Source organism: Eupeodes corollae, chromosome 3 (genome assembly GCF_945859685.1).
Source record: "Eupeodes corollae chromosome 3, idEupCoro1.1, whole genome shotgun sequence".
Lineage (NCBI taxonomy): Eukaryota > Metazoa > Arthropoda > Insecta > Diptera > Syrphidae > Eupeodes > Eupeodes corollae.
This window is the reverse complement of record NC_079149.1, coordinates 94,111,159-94,132,501: the sequence shown is the minus strand read 5'-3', so window position 1 is coordinate 94,132,501 and position 21,343 is coordinate 94,111,159. Positions and strand designations below refer to the sequence as shown.

The 21,343-nt window shown below is 32.9% G+C and overlaps 1 protein-coding gene across 3 annotated transcripts in view; it reads right to left on the bottom strand.

The window, feature by feature from the left end:
• LOC129949693 (CUGBP Elav-like family member 2) overlaps nt 1–21,343 on the bottom strand; it is a 374,661-nt gene that overhangs the window by 83,542 nt on the left and 269,776 nt on the right. For all 3 annotated transcript variants that reach the window (XM_056061290.1, XM_056061291.1, XM_056061292.1), the window contains exon 5: nt 4,810–4,988. In XM_056061290.1, coding sequence (XP_055917265.1) covers nt 4,810–4,988 — 179 coding nt within the window. The remainder of the gene's footprint in view (nt 1–4,809; nt 4,989–21,343) is intronic.

Here is a 21,343-nt window from a genome sequence, read left to right as displayed (position 1 = left end):
AGAAAAGCAACTGATGGCATTTGAACTTTAGACGGAACGAACTTTCATTTGTAAAATGGTTTTGTTTTGTGGTATTGTAAAGTATAGTTGTACTATAGTCATATTTGCAGTTGTTTATATTATTTATTTATGTATGTTTGTGTTTATATTTCTGTAAACAGCAACAATTGTCACCGGATGGTGGTGTCTATGTTGGACTGGACCTGTACCAACTGCTTGGCGTTACATGGTGAATGATGATTTGTAGTGTTTTTTCTTTTTTTAATTTATTTATTTTGTTTTGTTTTGTTAGTCACGGAATGTAAATTGTGTACTTGGCATTAAATTGAAATGTGCTCAAGTATTGCACAAAGGCAGTTCCATATAATCAACAGAAAGTCAAGCTCATGGCTTTTAAAAAAGTTGTAATATGAGTCAATGGACGTAGGTTATAATGATTTAAATTGAAAAACATAATAATGGTGCATACACGGCGGCGTCAAAATGTCAAGATATATGACTTGTTAAAAATTTCAAGGTGGACAATTCTTGTTCTTAATCAGTTTGCTCTCATCATTCAAATTCAAATCATTTGCCATTTATTGATTAACAAGTTTAAAATCATCTTCCCGTCTTCAAAAAAAAATTGTATTTAATTTTCTTAAAGATAAAGTATACTTTACAAAATCTAAATAAATATCTTGTTGCTTTTAAAGTTAGATAAGTACTAAAGCGTTAAGTATAATTAAGGAGTCACCCTTCATTCTACCGCTAATTTTTAGACTCAAATTCGAATTTAAAAAGAGGCTTGGATGCGATCCACATAGATAATTTCCCATCTCGTCTATCTTTTTGTCTTGCTTTAAAGTTTGTAGGTTTTCGTGTTGGGTTAAAAAAGTTTTCAGTTAAAATATTCTTAAAAATATTAAAACTACCAACAATATTTTTAATATAAGGAAATAGTTTTTGGAAATCTAGTTTTTTTTTTTTAAATAGATTTTTAGTCGAAAGCAGATTTTTACCAATTTTAGTAGCATTTCTTAAATCTTTACAAATTGGATGAAGGGAATCAGTTTGAGAGATATCAAGAACCGAACATCAATTTTTACCAAATTTGCGTACTAATTTTTATATATTTTATTTTTTTATGACTTCCATAGAACTAACTATGGGAAGTAAACGGTCTCATTTTATTTTTTGTTCTGTAATAGTTAAATGTTAATTTTGTTTTGTATTTTGTGCGTGTGTCAGGCTATAATTGTATTATTTTTTACTAACAATTAACACATGCACTTATGATGAGCCTCTGATCGTAGTTTGAAGCTTGCTATAAGCTTACTACTTTCTGAAATTCTGAAGTGTAAAAAAAATAAAAAAAAGAAATGTTGGATTTTTATAAAAAAAAAACTACTGAATATCGAAAACAATATTTTCTGTGAAATAAAAAGAGTTGCAAGACAATATTTTTAGTTTTTGAAAAGCTGTTTGAATCGAAAGTAAATTTTTACCAAGTTTTAGTATTGCTTTTTTTGTTGGGTTTTTATTTTTTTTGTAAAAAACAATGTCAATTAGATTTTTTTCAAAATTTAACTGGGTGTTGACAACAATGTTTTTTAAAAGATAAAAGTAGTTTAAAGCCCACATCTCAAAGTTTTGAAAATATATTATTAAAAAAACTGTGGATTCGATTTTTCTCAAAATTGTTCCAAATGTTGAAAACAATATTTCTTGTTAGTTGAAATTAGCTGAAAGATATAATATTACATTTTGGAAAAGATATTTGAATCGAAAATCAATTTTTACTAACTTTTAGTAATGTTTTTTTTTAGGTTTTTATTTCTTATAAAAAAACTGTCAATTCGTTTTTTTTCAAAATTTTACCGGATGTTAAAAACGTAATTTTTCGTTGCAAAAAATTGTTTTGAAGATAAAATCATTTTGTATTCGTAAAATTTTCTTTTTAAGTTTTTTTGATTTATAAAAATAACCGTTTATTGGATTTGTCGCAAAAAATATTCTTGTTTGGTATCACGTTACAATATATTATTAAACATTTAATTCAAGTCTCAAGCATTTTTGGTTCATAAGATGATAAGAGATAACCACAATTTCCACCTTTTTTTAAACTGCTATGGTAAAAAAAAACGCCTACGAAATTTTCTTCAGAGCCTTTCTGCATTTTTCTGCCTTTTTATCTTTAAAACAACATTTATTTGAAGTCGATATCTCTTCTGGTTCTTGAACTATGGACAACGAAAAAAACGTCGCGAACATGCGGACATCTTTCTAAAAATCTTTTATATTGACTGTAGGGACCTTGAAACGTCGAGAAATGTCAAAATTTTTAATGTTATAATAACTTGCAATGGGAAGTTAAAAAAGAATTAGAGTAGATAGGTTTTAAATGTTTAAAAATTAGCTATTACCTTTATGTTATGACTTATGTTTTCTATTATGTTAAAAAAATCATCTTGTACAAGTGGCCGCCTGCCGTGACAACTTCGAAGTTTTCTTTGAGTAATCTGGGCTTCATGTCAGCAACGTGCCAAATTTACTTTTACAACGCGTCAATCGTATCGATCTTATCTAAAATCGCACGGTTTTAAAAGCCATGCTAAAGGCCCACGACTCGAGGGATAATGCGGTCACTTAAATCTTCCTTTAATATATTAAATGTTTTGTTGGCTCTATGAAATCATAAAGACGAATTTCAAAAAAGGTACTGCCATATATAAAACTATACGTCAATAACATTTGTTATTAAAAAACCACACCCTGAATATTTTTGAAAATCTTTTCTACACATCTTGCTGCCTCAATCTTTTCTGGTTCTTGAGATATGGCCGACGAAAAGTGGTGTTTTTAATAACTGACGTTTGAACATACGAAGGTACAAACAATATATTTAACAGTTAAAACGAAAGATTTTATTTCAATATAAAAAATAACGTGTACGTCATAGTGTACGTTTTCGATTTTATCATCGCTTTAGCCTTTAAAAATTTGAATATTATTAAATTCCTATTTGATGATTTTTATAAATTTTTGTTTGAAGAATTATTTAAAAAATGGTATTTTCAAACTTTCAAATATAAAACACCTATTTTAACTTGATTTGACCAGTTTACGAAGTACGAACTAAGGAAAATATCACAGCTCCATCGGAAACGGATAGTGATAGAGACGACCGAGAATTATCGATTTGGCGTAGCCCATCGCTCGCAGCAATTGTCCCTCTTTAAATCCACTGTGAGAAAAAAATTAAGGTTTGAAGCCTTTCAAAATGCAATTGGTTCTAGAATTGAAGCCGATCGACTTACCACAACGCCGTTTTTTTGGTGAAGATCCATTTGGATATTGAGGCATAACGATTTTGAATGGATCAATCAAAGCTAGCCTATTTTGTGTAGAGAGCAGCCAGAGCCATTTCAAGATCTACCAATACAATTTCGTTTAGAAAAAGCCATTGTTTGGTGCGGATTATGGGCTCTCGAAATCATTGTTTTGTATTTCTTCAAATATAATGGGTACCGCACCTTTTTTTCACTCAATTTTGAAGTACTTGGCTTGCATAAGATGTTATTTCGACAGGACGGTGCTACATCCATAAAGTACTTGTTAAAATGGATAAATTGATAGGAGATTTCCTTTGAACAGTTTATTTTACGCTTTCAATGGGCCACCTCTTTCGTTCAATTTAATATTTCTAGACTATTGCTTGTGGAACTATGTTAGTTCGCATTCGTACAGAAAAAAATCCGCTTTAATTTAAGAACTGGAAATTAACATTGAAACATTTTTTTTGTGAAATACCTACGGAACTACGGAAATGAACCATTTGAGGGTATATTGACCACATTATTGATTTTATGCACTTTTCTAAATAGTAAGTTTTGCTTTTTTTAAATTTAAGATAGCTTTGAAAAAATCATTATTTTCAAAGTAATAGAAACTATTCATGTCTTATTTCTTGTTAAAACTCTGACAGGCAAATTATTTGATTATTTTTTGATTTTCAAAAGTTCAATTATCAAATGTTTTTGTTAACCTTTCAATTCAGCCAAAACTGACAGAAATATGTCAGGAATAATAAAGAATATAGAATGCCTCCGTTACAGAGAATAGAAATTCCTGTGCACTTTTATTATAGGTAACTCCTATTCAAATTCTCGTCTCCTATTGTCATGCAAATATTACAACAATCATATAAAGTCCTCCTCATTCTCATTTTTATCCTCATATTCTTGTTGTGCTGCACTCAGTGACCCACTTTTGGATCAAATACTGCAACCAAAAGCAATAATAATGAAAAATCACAATTCATGTCCATTGCACTGAAAATGTAATGTTTCTCCCTCCGCCGCACAGTATAGCAGACTCTAGACTGCGATGAATAGAATATGGACAGGACATGGACATGGACTCCCACCATGCCAACATTATCAACATTCATAGCCCAACCGAACCACTCTCCCTTTCGACATTAATTTATTTTCCATATTACAAGAGTGCACCTACTCACATTAAGTCCATTCATTAAACATTCTTTTCATTATTCAAGAAAATGTATATTATGCACATTTCCTCCATCCATCGCACCGCCGGCCGCGCCGCCGCGCCGCTCTGCTACAACGACGTGGCCTGGTGTCCATGATGGTGGGGGATGCATTCCCATTGCTATATTATATACAGACTTTAACGAATAACTGTTGTATATGAGTATAGCCATATCAGCCTATCCTTCTACCATCAGAAGCACCATCACCCAACCCTGCCACTGGCACTACCATCACTGCCGCATATTTTATGGAATACGTTTTGAAAAATTACCTTAATTGCTCCAATTGCTGCTTGTTTCGTTGAAAACGTAACAAAGGCACAGCCCTTGCTTTGTCCATTTTGATCCCGTAACACGGTGCATTCCTCTATTGTTCCGTGTCCAGCAAATAGTTGCCTCACTTCACTCTCATTGTACTTTTTGTTAAGCATTCCAACAAAAAGTTTTCGTTCTGAAAATGAAAATGAGGAAAAATATTATAAAAAATAAAAATAAATAATACAACAAAACAAAAATTAAATATTGTGGATTGTAGAATGAATTTTGTATTTTTTCTTTTATATTTTTTAATATTTTTTTTTATTATTTATAAACATTGGTAAAGAAACAAGCTATGCTATGGTAAAGAGCATAATAGTCATCGTTTTAATTCCTGGATTTTATATATTTTTTTTTGTTAGGTTGGTATTATTTCTGAATGGAGGTTTTGAGGAGTTATAATGTGCATAGGTTCGTATGTCTATGGAAAGTTTATAATACAAAAAACTTGTTGGTATTGAGGATATTAAGGCAATGTTCACAACAGGTGGGCAAACTTTATTATACAAAAACAGTTGGTTGATTATATAAATTTTAATTTATAGAAAAACTGATATCGTATGGAAATTGGACAATGGACATATCCAGGGGATGACCGGGAAATATAAATATTGTGCAAAGAATTTGCTTATTACCGTTCGATAATACCTAGAATAAATAGTATAGATATTACGTTACATAAAAAAATGTTTTAAACTCGTTTTCGAGAAATCAGTGTTCATTTTCACTGGATATGTGATTTATTTTGACCTACTAACTTATTAACTACACGTACGAAGTTATTGTAGTCGTTCCAATTTGTCTAATTGAACATTTTGAATTTTTTCGACGTTTCAAGGTCACTAGAGTCTAAATAAAAGATTTTTAGAGAGATGGCTGTGTAATGTGTGTGCGTTTGCGAAGTAAAGATATCGACTTCAAATCAATGTTGTCATAAAAAATAACGTTTTAAACAACTGGTAAAATTTTGAGAAAAATCGAATAGAAAGTTTTTTTTATAAAAAATAAAAACTAAAACAAACATAACCAAAGTTGGTAAAAATTAATTTTCGACTCAACTTACTTACTTACTTAAGGTGGCGCTACAGTCCTGTGTGAACTAGGGCCTCACCCAACAAACTACTCCATCTAGCTCGGTCCCTAGCTAGATGTCTCCAGTTTCGCGCTCCAAGTTGGGTGAGGTCAGCTTCCACTTGTGCGCGCCACCTGATCCGCGGTCTTCCTCTACTGCGCTGTCCTGTGGGTGCGGATTCGAAGACTTTCCGGGCCGGAGCATTGGTTTCCATGCGCTCTACGTAACCCAGCCATCTTAGTCGTTAGACTTTTACTCTTCTGGCTAAGTCTACGTCGCTGTACAGCCCGTACAGTTCGTCGTTCCATCTTCTCCTCCACTCCCCTTCGATGCATACGGGACCGTAGATCACACGAAGAACTTTTCTCTCGAAGCGACCCAAGGTGCTTTCATCCGCTTTTGTCATGTTCCATGCTTCTGCACCGTATAGCAGGACGGGGATGATAAGGGTCTTATATAGCAATACTTTGGTCCCTCGAGAGAGGACTTTACCACTCAATTGCTGTCTTAGTCCAAACTCTTGCGGTTAGCAAGAGTTATTCTGCGTTTGATCTCAGCGCTGGTGTTGTTTTCTGCGTTTACAGCGGAGCCTAGGTAGACGAAGTCCTTGACTACCTCAAAGTTACGTCTGTCGATTGTGACGTTTTGACCAAAACGTCGGTGTTGTATGTCCTTTCTAGACGACAGCATGTACTTTGTTTTGCCCTCGTTAAACGTTAAACCCATTTTTGCCGCCTTTGCCTCAATATTCACAAAAGCCCCATTGACATCACGGTGAGTTCTTCCGATTATCTAGTGTTGACGTGTGAGCTCTGCACTATTCTTTCAAGCACGATGTTAAAAAAATCACATGATAGCGCATCACCTTGTCTAAAACCTTGTTTGATCTCGAAAGGTTCTTTATGGAGCAGCGTGAATTCTCCATGGTCATCCTGCACAAACGGACGAGTTTCGCAGGGATGCTAAAACTAGACATGGCTCTATACAGCTCGTCCCTGAAGATGCTGTCAAATGCGGCCTTGAAATCTATGAAAAGATGGTGGGTGTCAATTTGGTGTTCTTGGGTTTTTTCCAGGATCTGTCGTAATGTGAATATTTGATCAACTGTGGACTTTCCTGGTCTAAATACACACTGATAAGGACCTATCAGGTTGTTGACGATGGGCTTTAGACGTTCACATATTACGGCAGAGAAGATTTTATAGGCGATGTTAAGTAGACTTATTCCTCTACAGTTGGTGCAGTTTAGAGGGTCTCCTTTTTTCAGGATCGGGCAAACAATACTGAGGTTCCATTCATCGGGCATGTTTTCTTCCGACCATATCTTACAGATAAGTTGGTGCATGCTCCTAACCAGCTTATCCCCAGCTGCTTTAAATAGCTCGGCATTCAATCCATCTGCTCCAGCGGTTTTATGAGACTTCAACTTTGATATGGCAATCTTTACTTCGTCTAAGTCGGGAGGACGGGATTGTTGGCTTTCGTCGTCTATATCGAATGGGTTATCCTGCCTGACAGCGGAATTCAGTTCTTCGTCGCCGTTATACACTCTGCGGAAGTGGTCCTTCCATATCCTCAGCATTGACTGCGGTTCCACTATGATGTTTCCACTTTCGTCTTTGCAGCCTTCGGTTCTAGGTTTATGTACCTGTGAATTTCGTTTCACCTGTTCATAAAACTTTCGAACCTCATTCCTGCTTTTATACCTCTCAACATCTTCGCACGCTTTTCATGCCCTCTCTTTTTCCTTCTGAGAAGTCGGCGTTCCTCTCGCCTCTTCTGCTCATAAAGCTCACGAGCAGCTCTCGTCCTTTTATGCAGCGCCGCTTTGCGTGCCTCTTGTTTGGCTGCATTTGCCTGCCGACATTTCTCATCAAACCAGGGGTTCCTTGTTGGTGGCTGTTTGAAACCTAGAATGTTGCCACTGGTTTTCGATACATTGTGTTGGCGGCAGAGAACTTCGAGAGAGGTTACTTGTAACTCGGTCGGAAAAGGATTTGGCGATCTCTGGCGATTGTAGCCGTTCGACGTTGTATCTTCTCCCAGCACCTCCCTGTCTTGCCTTGGGTCTGGAAATCCGAAGTGCTACCTTGGCTACAACGAGGTAGTGGTCCGAGTCGATGTTAGCTCCTCGGAAAGTTCGTACATCCATGATGCTGGAAGCGTGTCTGGCGTCGATCGCAATAAGGTCAATCTGGTTGACGGTAGATTGATCTGGAGAAGTCCAAGTTCCTTTGTGGATGTTGTGGTGTGGAAAACGCGTATTGGCTACCATGACGTTTCGCCCCGCAGCAAAATCTATGAGCCTGAATCCATTGTCGGAAGTGTTGTCGTGCAGGCTGTTCTTTCCGATTATTCCACCAAAGATGTCTTCCCTTCCTAGCTTGGCATTAAAATCGCCCAGGACTATTTTAATATCGTAGCTAGGGCACTGCTCATATGTTTTGTCTAAGAGCTCGAAGAACATATCTTTGGTGTTGTCGTCTTTCTCTTCTGTGGGGGCGTGCGCGCATATCAGGCTAATGTTGCCGAATTTAGCTTTGATGCGTATGGTCATGAGGCGCTCATTGATGCACCTATAGCTCAAGACTTCTTGCCTAAGTCTGGCTCCGATGACGAATCCGCATCCAAATAAGCGCTGTTTGTTTTCGTGGTAGCAGTCACCATAGTAGATATCGCAGTTTTTCATCCACTTTTTGCCCGGCCCATCCCATCGTAATTCCTGGATGTCGGTGATATCTGCTTTATATCGTTCTAGGGCCTCCGCTAATTCTTCGGCCGCACGTGGTCTGTTAAGGGACCTAACATTCCACGTGCATATCCGAAGTTCGTTGTCCTTTATTCGTTTGCGTTGGTTGTCAACAGTAAATCCGTCCGTATCCGAGGCTTGTTGGTGCTTCGCAACTTTGAAAGCTTTTACGTGGCCAGGAAGTCACCCCGACGCACAACCTCCAACCTGGAGGGCCAGATCCTAAGTATAACTCCAAGGATGGGGAGCCGGATAAAACCGATCCTTACAGGCCTAGGCTTCGAATAAGTCGAAGAAGCCCTATAAGGTGTTCACTAAGTAGTTCAACCTTACTGGAACTGTAGACGCCACCGTTGATTGCATCTCGGGAATTCCTCCGCTGCCGTCTGGATAAGGAGAGGTGCCTTAGTGGAAACACCTCTCCCCAACTCTCTCGTTTGCTTCCCCCAACAACTTTCCACTGGGGTTGGAACCCAATCTCCAGTTGAGGTACTAGGCACCCGATGTTCACCACTTGGAGGTGAGAATAGGAGTTGATAGACAGAGGTTGGTTTTAAGAAAAACCTAAGGACGCTTGTGTCCTCTTGAATGCACATGTCTACCATTTGAACATCATTTTCGACTCAAATATATTTTTAAAACTTGGAGATATTGGCTTTAAACTTATTTTATCTTTTTTTTGAAAATAGTTTTGTCAACATTCATTTAATTTTTTATAAAAATCCAACAGTCCATTTACAAAAATAAAATCTTCAAAAAATAGTTCATAAATTTGGTAAAATTGTTTTAGTGTTCTTGATATCTAGTGAATAACAAAAGATATTGATTTCAAAATTATTTCATTCATCCAATTGTTATTTGTTTATGTAGGAAATAAAAACTTTTAGAAATGGTACTAAAATTGATAAAAATGGGTTCTCGACAAAAAATTTCGTTAGCAAAAATATCAATCAAACTATTTCATTATATGCAAATATTTTTGGTAACTTTTAAGATCTTAAGAATAATTCAATTGACAACTTTTTTTAATAAAACACGAAAACGTTTAAACTATGACCAATCAACAAACTGGATGGGAAGTTATCAGTGTGGGTCGCATTGCAGTCTCTTTCTTAAAAATGAGATGTCAAAAATTGATTGGTTTTTAAAATTATAGTAAAACAAGTTTTAAAGATAGAGCAAGGCTTTCGCGGGCTTTTATACTTACATAAAATAGGAATAGCAACCAATCTTTTTTTATTTTCAACACACTTGATTCGAAAACCATTTTTCATCAGTTTTTAGTTATGTTTGTAGGTTTTGTCAATTAGATTTCTCTAAAAAAAATAATTAAAAGTTAGAAACAATATTTCGCATACGATAAAACAAGTTTGAATTCAATTTTTGTTTCCGAAATTTTTATTTAAAAAAAATCTAAATGCTGATTGAGTTTTTCTTAGAAAAGTACACTACAATTTAAAGTCATTGTCTTCATTAATTCTCTAGATATTATAGATTGAAGCAGTTTTACCAATTTTGTGCGGTATTTTTATTTTATGATAAGAACACAGGGAATTGGATCTTGCAAACATTTATTAAATGTTGAAAACAATGTTGTCTTAGAAGATTATATTGGTTCGAACATATAATCAATATCATTAGTATTTAAATGTTGATATAAGAGTCGAAAATAAATTTTTACCAACTTTTACTAAAATTTTATTAAAGGGTGGTTAAATTTTAAGAGCCCATGTGATTATGAATAAGACAAAAATTATTAAAGAAATTAGTATCTTTTCTTTTTAACTTCCCAAAGGAAGTTATTGTAATGGGTCCGATGCTTACTTAATTTTGAATCAGTAAGTTTTAAACTTATTTTTATTATTATTTGTATTCAAATAACGTACAAGCCCTTTCCGTAAATAAAATTTACATTTTTGCAGTAGAAGTTTATAAAATTTTTGAGACACTGTGAAATTAGCGTCTATCAATTTTACAATCGAGTTAAGATATTTTTCATTGTTATTTATCAAAAATACAAATTTAAATAATTTAACTTTTGACTGGCATAAAACTTAAGAACGTAAATTATTAATGAAAGTTTATATAAAAAATAAACTTGAATTTCTACTGAGTCCTTATCTCAATGTCTGTGTTTCTACTAACTCATTACTCTTAAATAATTTCTACTCGCTTACAGAAGATATTTCCCTCCAAGTTAAAACGAGCTTTTCTGTCAGTCAGAATTTTTAAATATCAAACAAGTATAATATTATGAAAAGAAGCTACGAATGGTTTTCCCTGTTTTACTAATTCATATCGAAATCAAAAAGTCATCACAAACCGTCATTGTTTTTGATGGAAATAGTTACCTACAATTTAAATTATATTTACCTACTTTGTGAATGTTGTAATATTTCTAGTGAATTATTTCCGCTGGATCATACTTGTGTTTCTAACGCTTAAGCGTTAGCGTCACTATTTATTTATATGTGTATATGTACGTACTTAGAAACCTTCATTTCCTTTTGAAAATATTTCTTTGTTTTAGATAGAAATGTTGCTTCTATTCTGAAAGCAAGTATTGCCAGAATACAATTATTTGGTTATGTAAGTTTTAAATATGTAAAACATCATGTCCTTCAAACAATAAACTTGAAACTTATGAAATAATTCATCTAATAGTGTGAGAGAATAAAAAAGACTTATGTTTTTTTTAAATTGTGTGTGTCATTTTGTAAATATGATTATATTCTTTTACACTTAATTACGTCAAATACAATTATTATGAACACAAAAATTGCGATCTAAGCTTTTTCCATAATTCGAGAATGTGGAAAGAAATATTTAGGAACCGGAACAATTTTTTGTAATACACTTATTTTATTTGAAAAAAAACTCCATTTTGATTTCAAGGAATCTATTTTAGAAGAAGAATCGCTAAAATAGTTTTCAATCATGAAACGAATCTTTGTTAGAATATCAAACCCACAACTAAATAAAAATCCAAATAATATTTTAGATTTTTTGTATTTAATATTCAGACAAGACAACAACACTTACAAACATTTTCCAGGTTTCGTTTGTTGTTGTTCTAAAAGAAAGATAATTGTTTCTGCAGATATTTCACGTAAGGTCATTAAGTTTAGAATCTAGTGGTCTAAGAAAATATACATCGTTTTGAATGGCGTGAGTTGTTTAGTGAACCCAAACAGGGATTTAAGATAATTGGGGCTCGAGAAGCAGCCGGTCAGTACTTTTGCTACAAGTACATGTTTAATATTGATGTTAAGTTCTTAAACTATAGTCAGCAAGCATAAATTTGAAATTTGTGAATAAGGGTTTAATATACTAAAAAAAAAAAAGTTTTTGCATTTAAACGAAATATTAGAATGCACAACCTATTTTTTTCCATAACTTAAGTTCGATTTTTTGGGACGAGTTCTATCGTACGTTATGAGTGGTTAATATCCAAAACAATATTTTCTGTGAAATAAAATAAGTTTGAAGCCAATATTTTTAATTTTTGAAAAGCTATTTGAGTCGAAAATTAATTTTTACCAACTTTTATTAATTTTTTTTTTGGTTTTTATTTTTTGTAAGAAAACTGTCAATTCGAATTTTTAAAAATTTTACTAAATGTTGAAAATAATATTTCTTATAAGATAAAATTAGTTTAAAGCCAATATTGAAAATTTTGAAGAAATATTTGAGTCGAAAATTAATTTTTACCAACTTTTATACAATTTTTTTAGGTTTTTATTTTTTGTAAAAAAAACTGTCAATTCGATTTTTCTCAAAATTTGTCCTAATGTTAAAAACAATATTTCTTATAAGTAAAAATTAGTTAAAAGCTATTATCTCAAAGTCTTGGAAAGATATTTGAGTCGAAAATAATTTTTTACCAACTTTTGTTAATTTATTTTTCGGTTTTTATTTTTTGTAAAAAAACTGTCAATTCGATTTTTCTCAAAATTTTTCCTAATGTTTAAAACAATATTTTTTATAAGTAAAAATTAGTTAAAAGCTATTATCTTAAATTTTTGAAAAGATATTTGAGTCGAAAACCAATTTTTACCACCTTTTATTAATTTTTTTCTACGTTTTTATTTTTTGTAAAAAAACTGTCAATTCGATTTTTCTCAGCATTTTTAAAAACGTTGAAAAAAATATTTTTTACAAGATAAAATAAGCTTAAAGCCAAAATTTCAAATTTTTGAAAAGATATTTGAATCGAAATTCAATTTTTACGAACCTTGAGTAATGTTTTTTTTAGATTTTTATTTTTTATAAAAAAAGCTGTCAATTAGATTTTTCTCAAAAATTTATCAGATGTCAAAAACATTATTTTTCGTTGCACAAAATTGTTTTAGAGATGAAATCATATTTCAGTGGTAAAATTTTGGAGGTGACAAATTTTTTTTTTCAGTTTTTTGACTTATAAAAAAACCGTTATGTTGATTTTTTTTCAAAAAATATACCTGTTCGGTATCACGTTACAATATATTATATAAAATTTAATTTAAGTCTCTAGCCTTTTTGGTTCGTAAGATATTTAGGGTTAAATAAAATTTTCACTTTTTTTCAAAATGCTATGGTAAAAAAACCACCCACGCAATTTTCTTGAGAGCCCTTTCTGCATCTTTCTGCCTTATTATCTGTATAAAAAAATTTATTTGAAGTCGATATCTCTTCTGGTTCTTGAGCTATGGAGGACGAAAAAAATTTCTAAAAATCTATTATTTCGACTCTAGGGACCTTGAAACGTCGAGAAATGTCAAAATTTTCAATTTGACAAATCGGACCCATTACAATAACTTTCTATGGGAAGTTAAAAATAGAAGTGAAAATTCAACAAAAACCTATCAGTTCGTTTTTGAAAAAAATATAATTTCCAATGTTTGACCAGTAAAATTTTAACGGGGACTACTGATAATTTTATTTAAAGAAAAAATATTTAAAAACGCCTAGCTTGAATTTACTTAAAACATTACATTACAGGTTTAAACGCAATCGTTTGGGCAGTAGAGGCGAGGGCAAACATACGGACGGGCAGAATCGCAGGACCCACTTTTTAGACTTCTATGTCTATCATCGTAATGTCTTGTTTAATAAAAACTTCGAATTCGAGTTTTTAAGAATGCAAAGCTTCCTATTAAGTTCTTATACGTAATGAGCAAAAAAAACTCCCAATAAAAAGGACAAATATATTTAGTTAGTTTAGTATTTAACCCAAAAAAGGACTTTTCGCCTTTAAAAGAAGATGTATGGCCAGTTTAAAAACCTCCCTTAAGTCTTAATTCTGTTGAAATTCTTGGTTTTGTTTTGAGATTCAAATACGAGTACCGTTATTCTATTTCAATTAGTAAAATTATTTAAGCCAGCTTAAGCTAAGATCTTCCAATGTTGGCCTAACTGTCAAAAGATGTATAAAAACAGTCAATTAAGTGACAATTGCCAATTTTATATGAAGCAAAAAAGATCCGCTTATGCGATTGATTTTTGGTAAAAAATCAGCTGAAAATTTCGAACAATTTTGGTCTTCCTATTCGAAATTATTTGTTGACACGGTTGGGAGAATTTCGAAAAGTGAAAGCAAAAGGTCATGAATAAAATTTAAAAATATATAAAATCTTAAAACAGCATTTTTAGGAAATCGATACATTGTCTTTTGTCCCTTAGCTTGAAGGTTTTAGAGAAGATTTGATCATTTGATCATCTGAAATGCTTTGCCGACGTCTTTGATGGCAAAAATCATATTACTTCCTAAACATGCTAAAGGAAGTGAATATAGACCTATCAAAATTCTACCATATTTGTCAAAAGTCTTTGAGAGAATTAACGCTTATCTCGCAGAAAAACTCTTTGCTAACTTCAAAACAATCTGGCTTCGAAAAAATCACAGCTGTAGAACATCATAAGCTGGATAAGGAAGTCTTGCTTGATTTTTTTAAGGCTTTTGACACTGTCAACGTCATTCTGTGTAACAAACTCCGCTAAACTTGTATATTTTTAGTTGAACAATAGGAAACAAGTAGTTCGTCCAATTTTTACCTACTTCGTCTGGTGTTCCTCAAGGGACAATATTGGGTCCTCTACTATTCTGTATTGATGTCAATGAGCTTCCAAGTTTGATCTAAAACTATTCTTGTAATTTTTATGTCGGCGACTTTCAACTTTTTTTCAGTTGTCCTCTTGGACTCATTGGGAATGGTGCCTATAATATAAATGAAGACTGGTCTTAATTAAATAGTCTTTTCATGAACCCTTTCTTTCTTTCTTACTTTATCTCGATTTTGTTAAGTAATGCCTTTATTGAATATTTAGAAGCTGCTTTAAACCTCAGGGTTGACTTTAACCGCTCTCTAACATAGAACAACCATATTATTATAGGCAAGGGGCCCTACGTACTTTATTTATAAGACATCTTACAGTTATCAAGCATAAACGATGAAATAAAATGAAATTTAAAAATCGTTTACAGTAGGTTTACTTTCAGAGCTGTATTTTTCAATTAATTAATGTATGATATGGTGTTCCTTATGGCTGTCATATTGGTAATCTGCTGTTTTCAGTTTTTATTAATGACATTAACATTAAAAGATATTATAAATAAATAAATTGGGTGGCGCAACAGTCCGTTTGAGAACTAGGGCCTAGATGCTGACAACTCTCAACCATTCCTGTGTGCGAGTTTTAAGCCGAATCCGAACCCCAAATTTGAGAAAGCACTTTTTCATGACAAGAATTACTCTTGGAGAATTTGTCAATTCCTCGCAAGAGGCAGTACCCGTGAATATAACTTTAGTTGGGACAGGCAGGGATCGGACCTAATACCTCTCGCATGATATTCCATCGCACTAACCATCATGCCAAAGGTACTACAACATTAGAAAATTTGCTCTACTTAAAAATGTACAACTTCGCTGATGGTTTTAAGTTTTTCTATAGCTTTTCAAATCTAAGCGGATATCTGTTTTAGCAGGACGATATTTTTTAAATAATTAATGTGTGATGTGGTGTTCCTCAAGGAAGTCATATTGGTCCTCTGCTCTTTTTACTTTTTATTAATGACATTGGTGAAAATCTGCTCTACTCAAAAATTCGTATCTTCGCTGATGATTGCAAGCTTTTCTAAACCTTCTCAAATCTAAGTGGATATCTGTTTTAGAAAGACGATACTGACATAGCCTTTAAATGGTGATCTTCAAATGGAACGGAGCTCGGTATAAAAAGTGTAAGGTTAGGTAATACATTTGGAGTTAAAACGAATTGTCTCGTCGTATTTTATTAATAAGAGACTACTGGATCACGTAGGCATATTTAATGGTTTGGTAGTTTTTTTTTTGGTTTCGGCATTAAAACTCTAGGTCCAATCCGTCACTAAAATGATTCAAACACAGGAATTGTTGAGATTTGTAAGTCACTGGACTCTGGATTTCTATGGACTGTTGTGTCACCTAATAAATTTGTGTTGACGGATAAAATTGGCTGTCCACATAGTTGATAGAAAATTGCTTAAAATTTGTTGTGAAACATCTGCCAATATTGGAAGATCTTCCAATTGTGTATGATTAGCTTTACTTTCCATGATAATATTGTTAACATTTGTTTTAATAATTATGCTTTTTTACCAGTTTGTTAAACATTTTTAAGCTTTTTTCGGGTTTTGATAAACTTTGTTGACATATACGGCAACCCTGGCTTCATTCATAGAAACGAAACTTCTAGCTAGACTCTCAAAGGTTACACTCTCTATAACCTGTCATAAAATTAACATGTAATTTAAACTTAAACTTTAAAGTAGGTGGAAAAATATTTGATAACTTGAATCAGGAAAGCCTACTAGATTATAATATGAATTCAAAAGTATGCAATTTTATATTCAAAAACCTATATTATTCAGTTTTATTCGAACGAAACATGAGCTGAGCATTGAGCGGCAACAGCAGCAGGTAAAGTAATATTCCTGATAATGATTATTCCGCCTGGCAATATTATTTCAGCATACGTGATATGCACACTATAATTTATTTGTGGGCAAAGGTATAAGAAGGGATGCCTGAAATGCATCAACTTTCAGAACAGAACTATTGTAGTATAAAATAGATGACGAAACAACAGCAGCAAGTAACATATTATAGTTGCATCAGCATCCTATGACGGCAACAGCAGCAGCGGTGGCATTGGAGGCGTCAGGTGGCAGCGAATGGATTGAGGGCGGTCTTGATTGTTTGGGTACACACGATGTTGGAATTTCGAATCTGTGAAATCTATGCAAATTCTAAGTTTGCAAACAGGTGATTATTGTAAAATTTGTTTTCTCTTTATATAGGAACCTGCCTGCAAACAAGGATATACTTATACATCCTTTTGTCTGTCCTATAGAGAAAGCTCTATGTGTGTGCAAGGACGAATGGTTGTTTGGTTCTATTGCCATACATATATGTAAAGGTATTCCCATCTAGAATATCATACCCTTCTATTATCTGTTACTTGTAGAAAGACAGGGAGAGGTTTTACAGATTTTCAAGTTATTTGCTCATTAATCTTGTTCAGCGAAATGCAGAGTGTAACATTATCGCACATTTTCGTATATCTATGCAACACACACAGACTATAGACCTTAGGTATAAGGTATATGCTCTTATTTCCTCAAACCTTTAGTTATATCTTCGAGGAAGTGACGTGTCTTTGTTCGCTTTTACTGGCTGTGTATACTTGTTCTGAATTCTGATCCAGATTAGGCAAATTCCAGGAATTGTTTATGCAGATGCAAGTTAATGTTCCCAGAATACGAGACAGTTAAATCTGTTTAAAGTGTTTATTTTGTTTGTTTTTTAATTTTGAAAACACAGAGATTTGGATACTGGATATGAAGGAAGGGCGGTGAATGAATCTTTAAATTGAAAATGTAGATACATTTTCTTTGGATGATATGATGATGGTGGGAAAAAATCAATGGACATTTTAAAAATTGATATATTCTTTTGTATTTGACAGATTTCGTCTCAGAATCAGACAGATACTTATAAAATTTTAAACACTTTTTTGATTGACATCTATGCTAGGAGAAAATCTTGACACACGTGCCATGTGTCGCCTTGCCAAAGGAAACGGAAATAGAAGAAGGTTTTTGATGTGAATCGTGTTCATATTTGTAGTTGGAGTATTGTCTACGAATTATTAGTACGTAAGCAAATAAGGAATGTCCCATAATTTTAAGTATCACAATGCTGCTTTTCCAGTGACAAAAGTAGAAATAAAACTAACATTTTGAAACTTGACACTTTGATTTCAGCAGTGTTTTCAATCAATTTTGGAAAACGAAATCACAGGTGAATCCTCTTCAAACATAGAAATGATTTTCATCTTGATACATGTAATTCAGAAACAGATGCTGGTGAATGTGTCTGTACATTCCACATTCGCGTAGTACGGCAAAAGAACAAATTTCTGTACTTGACAGGACAAAAGCGCATTTGGGCTTTAAGGTATACTGAAGTGCAGTCTTGAAGGCTAGTATTACGTTTAAAAAGCTTGAGTTGAAGAACGCAAATGGCTATTTTTTTAGAGCATAATCTTTTTTTAAATTATTTTACGATTGTGTTAAAACGACGTAAATGATTTGACGATGATATTCTCACTAATCAATTTCAATGCTCTACGTTCAATACTGTCCAAGTGACTTAAGTAAGTTGCAATAGCAAAAGCAGAGAGATTGGATCTTAAGAAAACAACCAGATCAGAAAAATCTTGCATCATATCGATACCTTCCCGTAAGAATGTATTAAGCGACATTTTTAAAATTGTTCAGGAAACAAAAAAAACGTCTCATTTAGTCATTTTTTTGTGTATTGTAATGGAAGGAACAGATTTGGAGAGGGATTTTCAGAATACAAAACTTGACATCATTGCAAAACCGAAATTTTAATCAGATAAGAAGTTTTTGTCGCTTAGTACATTTTCGTGGTCAAGACATTGGCGCTTGATACAATGGTAAATGGCGCTTAAGACACTGTGATGGTCACAAAAATTAAAGGTTTGAAATAAATTGTGGCGTTTAATTCATACTGCATTCAAATATTTGAAATAAAATCAACAGCTATCTATGCAACGGAATTTACATACATACAAAAATACGCTTACAACCGACCAGACAAAAAAAAAACACAAAATAAATGGGAAAAAAGCAGAAGCCTACTTCATAGCAAATTATTCAAAATTAAAGAAAACCATATCTGGATGGTTATAACCGACAAAAATGGACCAAGTTCTATTTGGAAGAGTGTGCTAAGCGACAATTTCGGTTAAACTATGCGACATCTAACAAAATGTTTGTTTGGACGTTTGGTTGCTTAAGACAAAAAACTTTTTAAAAATGTCGCTTAGCATAATTTCAATGGCGGATAATACAAATTTTAGGGAGCAACATTATTCCAGTGAGAAAACTTGGCGGTTATTACAATTTTATTTCCTCTTTAGTTTCTTTTGTATGCATGATAGAGCAGCGAAACCCAGGCCAAAATGTGGCGCTTAACTTTTAGTATAGTTCCACATTAAAAAGTCATTTTCGAAAAAAGTGTCGCTTAATACATTCTTACGGGAAGGTATATTATTATCCACATTGAAAGAGCAGGGTTTTAAATCTAAAAAGTAAAGCCGAGGATACTATCGTCAGCAAAGCAGGTACGTGGATAAGAAAGTGGAGACCAAAGATTATTAAAAAAAAACGTAGTGTTGGAGTCAGATAAGAGCCCTGCGGTATACAGTATTAATTTTATGTTTTTCAGACTTGAACCCATCCTACACCAGTTCTTTTAAACGGTGAATAGGTAAATTCTAAAGCAACCAAAGGAAGGATTCGTCAAAATTGAACGAATTTTCGATAAGAGGGCCTGATGTCAAACTGATCCAATTCATTCGAAATATTAAGTGCAGTATTTGATTTCTTTAAAACGATGCATACAAATTTGTTCCACTGTTCGATGAGATAAACCGTCACACCACCAGTGGGCCAGCCGTAGTGCTGGTCATTAAGAATTCTTCGGTCTTCAAGATATTTCTTAAGCTGAAAAGTTAAAGTTTATCACCTTTTCGAAAGAAGGGACATAAGCGATCATTGGATCGATTTTGCTTTCTTTCCTTTCATTCTTAATCTATTAAGACTTCCACAAAAATCTGTTTCTCTTTCCAATTAAAAGCTAGAAAAGTTTTATGTAGTTTTTCGCAAAGAAAAACTTGAGTAATTTTGAAGATTTTTTTTTGTCAAGCTTAAAGTTTTAAAATTCTGTTAGCACTGTTTTTATTTTTGGAAATAACGTTAGCTAACATTCTCAGTATCAACTTACTTCTTATATCTATGCCTCATCATAATTGGGCTGAAATTTGTTTCCTTTTTTAACTTCCCATAGGAAGTTATTGTAATGGGTCCGATTTGTCAAATTGAAAATATTGACATTTCTCGACGTTTCAAGGTCGCTAGAGTCGAAATAAAAGATTTTTAGAAAGATGTGTGTGCGTGCGTGTGTACGTACGTTCGTACGTCCGTACGTTCGCGACTTTTTTTTCGTAGTCCATAGCTCAAGAACCAGAAGAGATATCGACTTGGAAAAATTTTGTTATACAGATAATAAGGCAGAAAGATGCAGAAAGGGCTCTTAAGAAAATTGCATTGACGGTTTTTTACCATAGCAGTTTGAAAAAAGGTGAACATGTTGGTTAACCCTAAATATCGTACGAACCAAAAACGCTAGAGACTTGAATTAAATTTTATATGATATATTGTAACGTGATATGAAAGAAGTATACAAAAAAAAATATGATTTCATCTCCAAAACAATTTTGTGCAACGAAGGATACTGTTTTTGACATCTGATAAAATTTTGAGAAAAATCGAATTGACAGTTTTTTTTTATAAAAAATAAAAATCTAAAAAAATATTACTCAAAGTTGGTAAAAATTGAATATCGATTCAAAAATCTTTCCAAAAACTTAAAATTTAGGCTTCAAATTTATTTTATCTTATAAGAAATATTATTTTCAACATTAGGACAAATTTTGAGAAAAATCGAATAGACAGTTTTTTTTACAAAAAATAAAACTCTAAAAAAACAATACTAAAATTTGGTAAACATTTACTTTCGACTCAAATAGCTTTTCAAAAATTAAAAATATTGGCTTCAAACTTATTTTATTTCACAGAAAATATTGTGTTCGATATTCAGTAATTTTTATATAAAAATCCAACAGTCCGTTTTTTCATAAATAATAAAATCTACAAAAAATGGTACGCAAATTTGGTAAAAATTGATACGAGTGCATATAGACAAACTTTTAAGCAAGACAAATTGACAGACGGGATGGGAAGTTATCAGTTTGGGTCGCATCCTAGTCTCTTTTTTTTTTAATAATTTTTAAATTTATTAAAGCATTGAGACCGTAGGTGCAAGAAAGCATAGAACGGAGCTCAAGAAGATTAATTTTTGTTGACATTGACATAGAATATGTTGACGCTAAGGCCTAATGTTTGGCCAATGAGTATGGATCTTGGAAAGCCCAAAACAAAAACTTGATTCATTTAAAATCAGTTCAAGTTGTTTTCAATTAAAATATTGAAACTTGAAACAGCACAATCGAATTTTGAAATTCTAATTAAGTAAAAATTTATGTATCTTTTCGTGCTGAT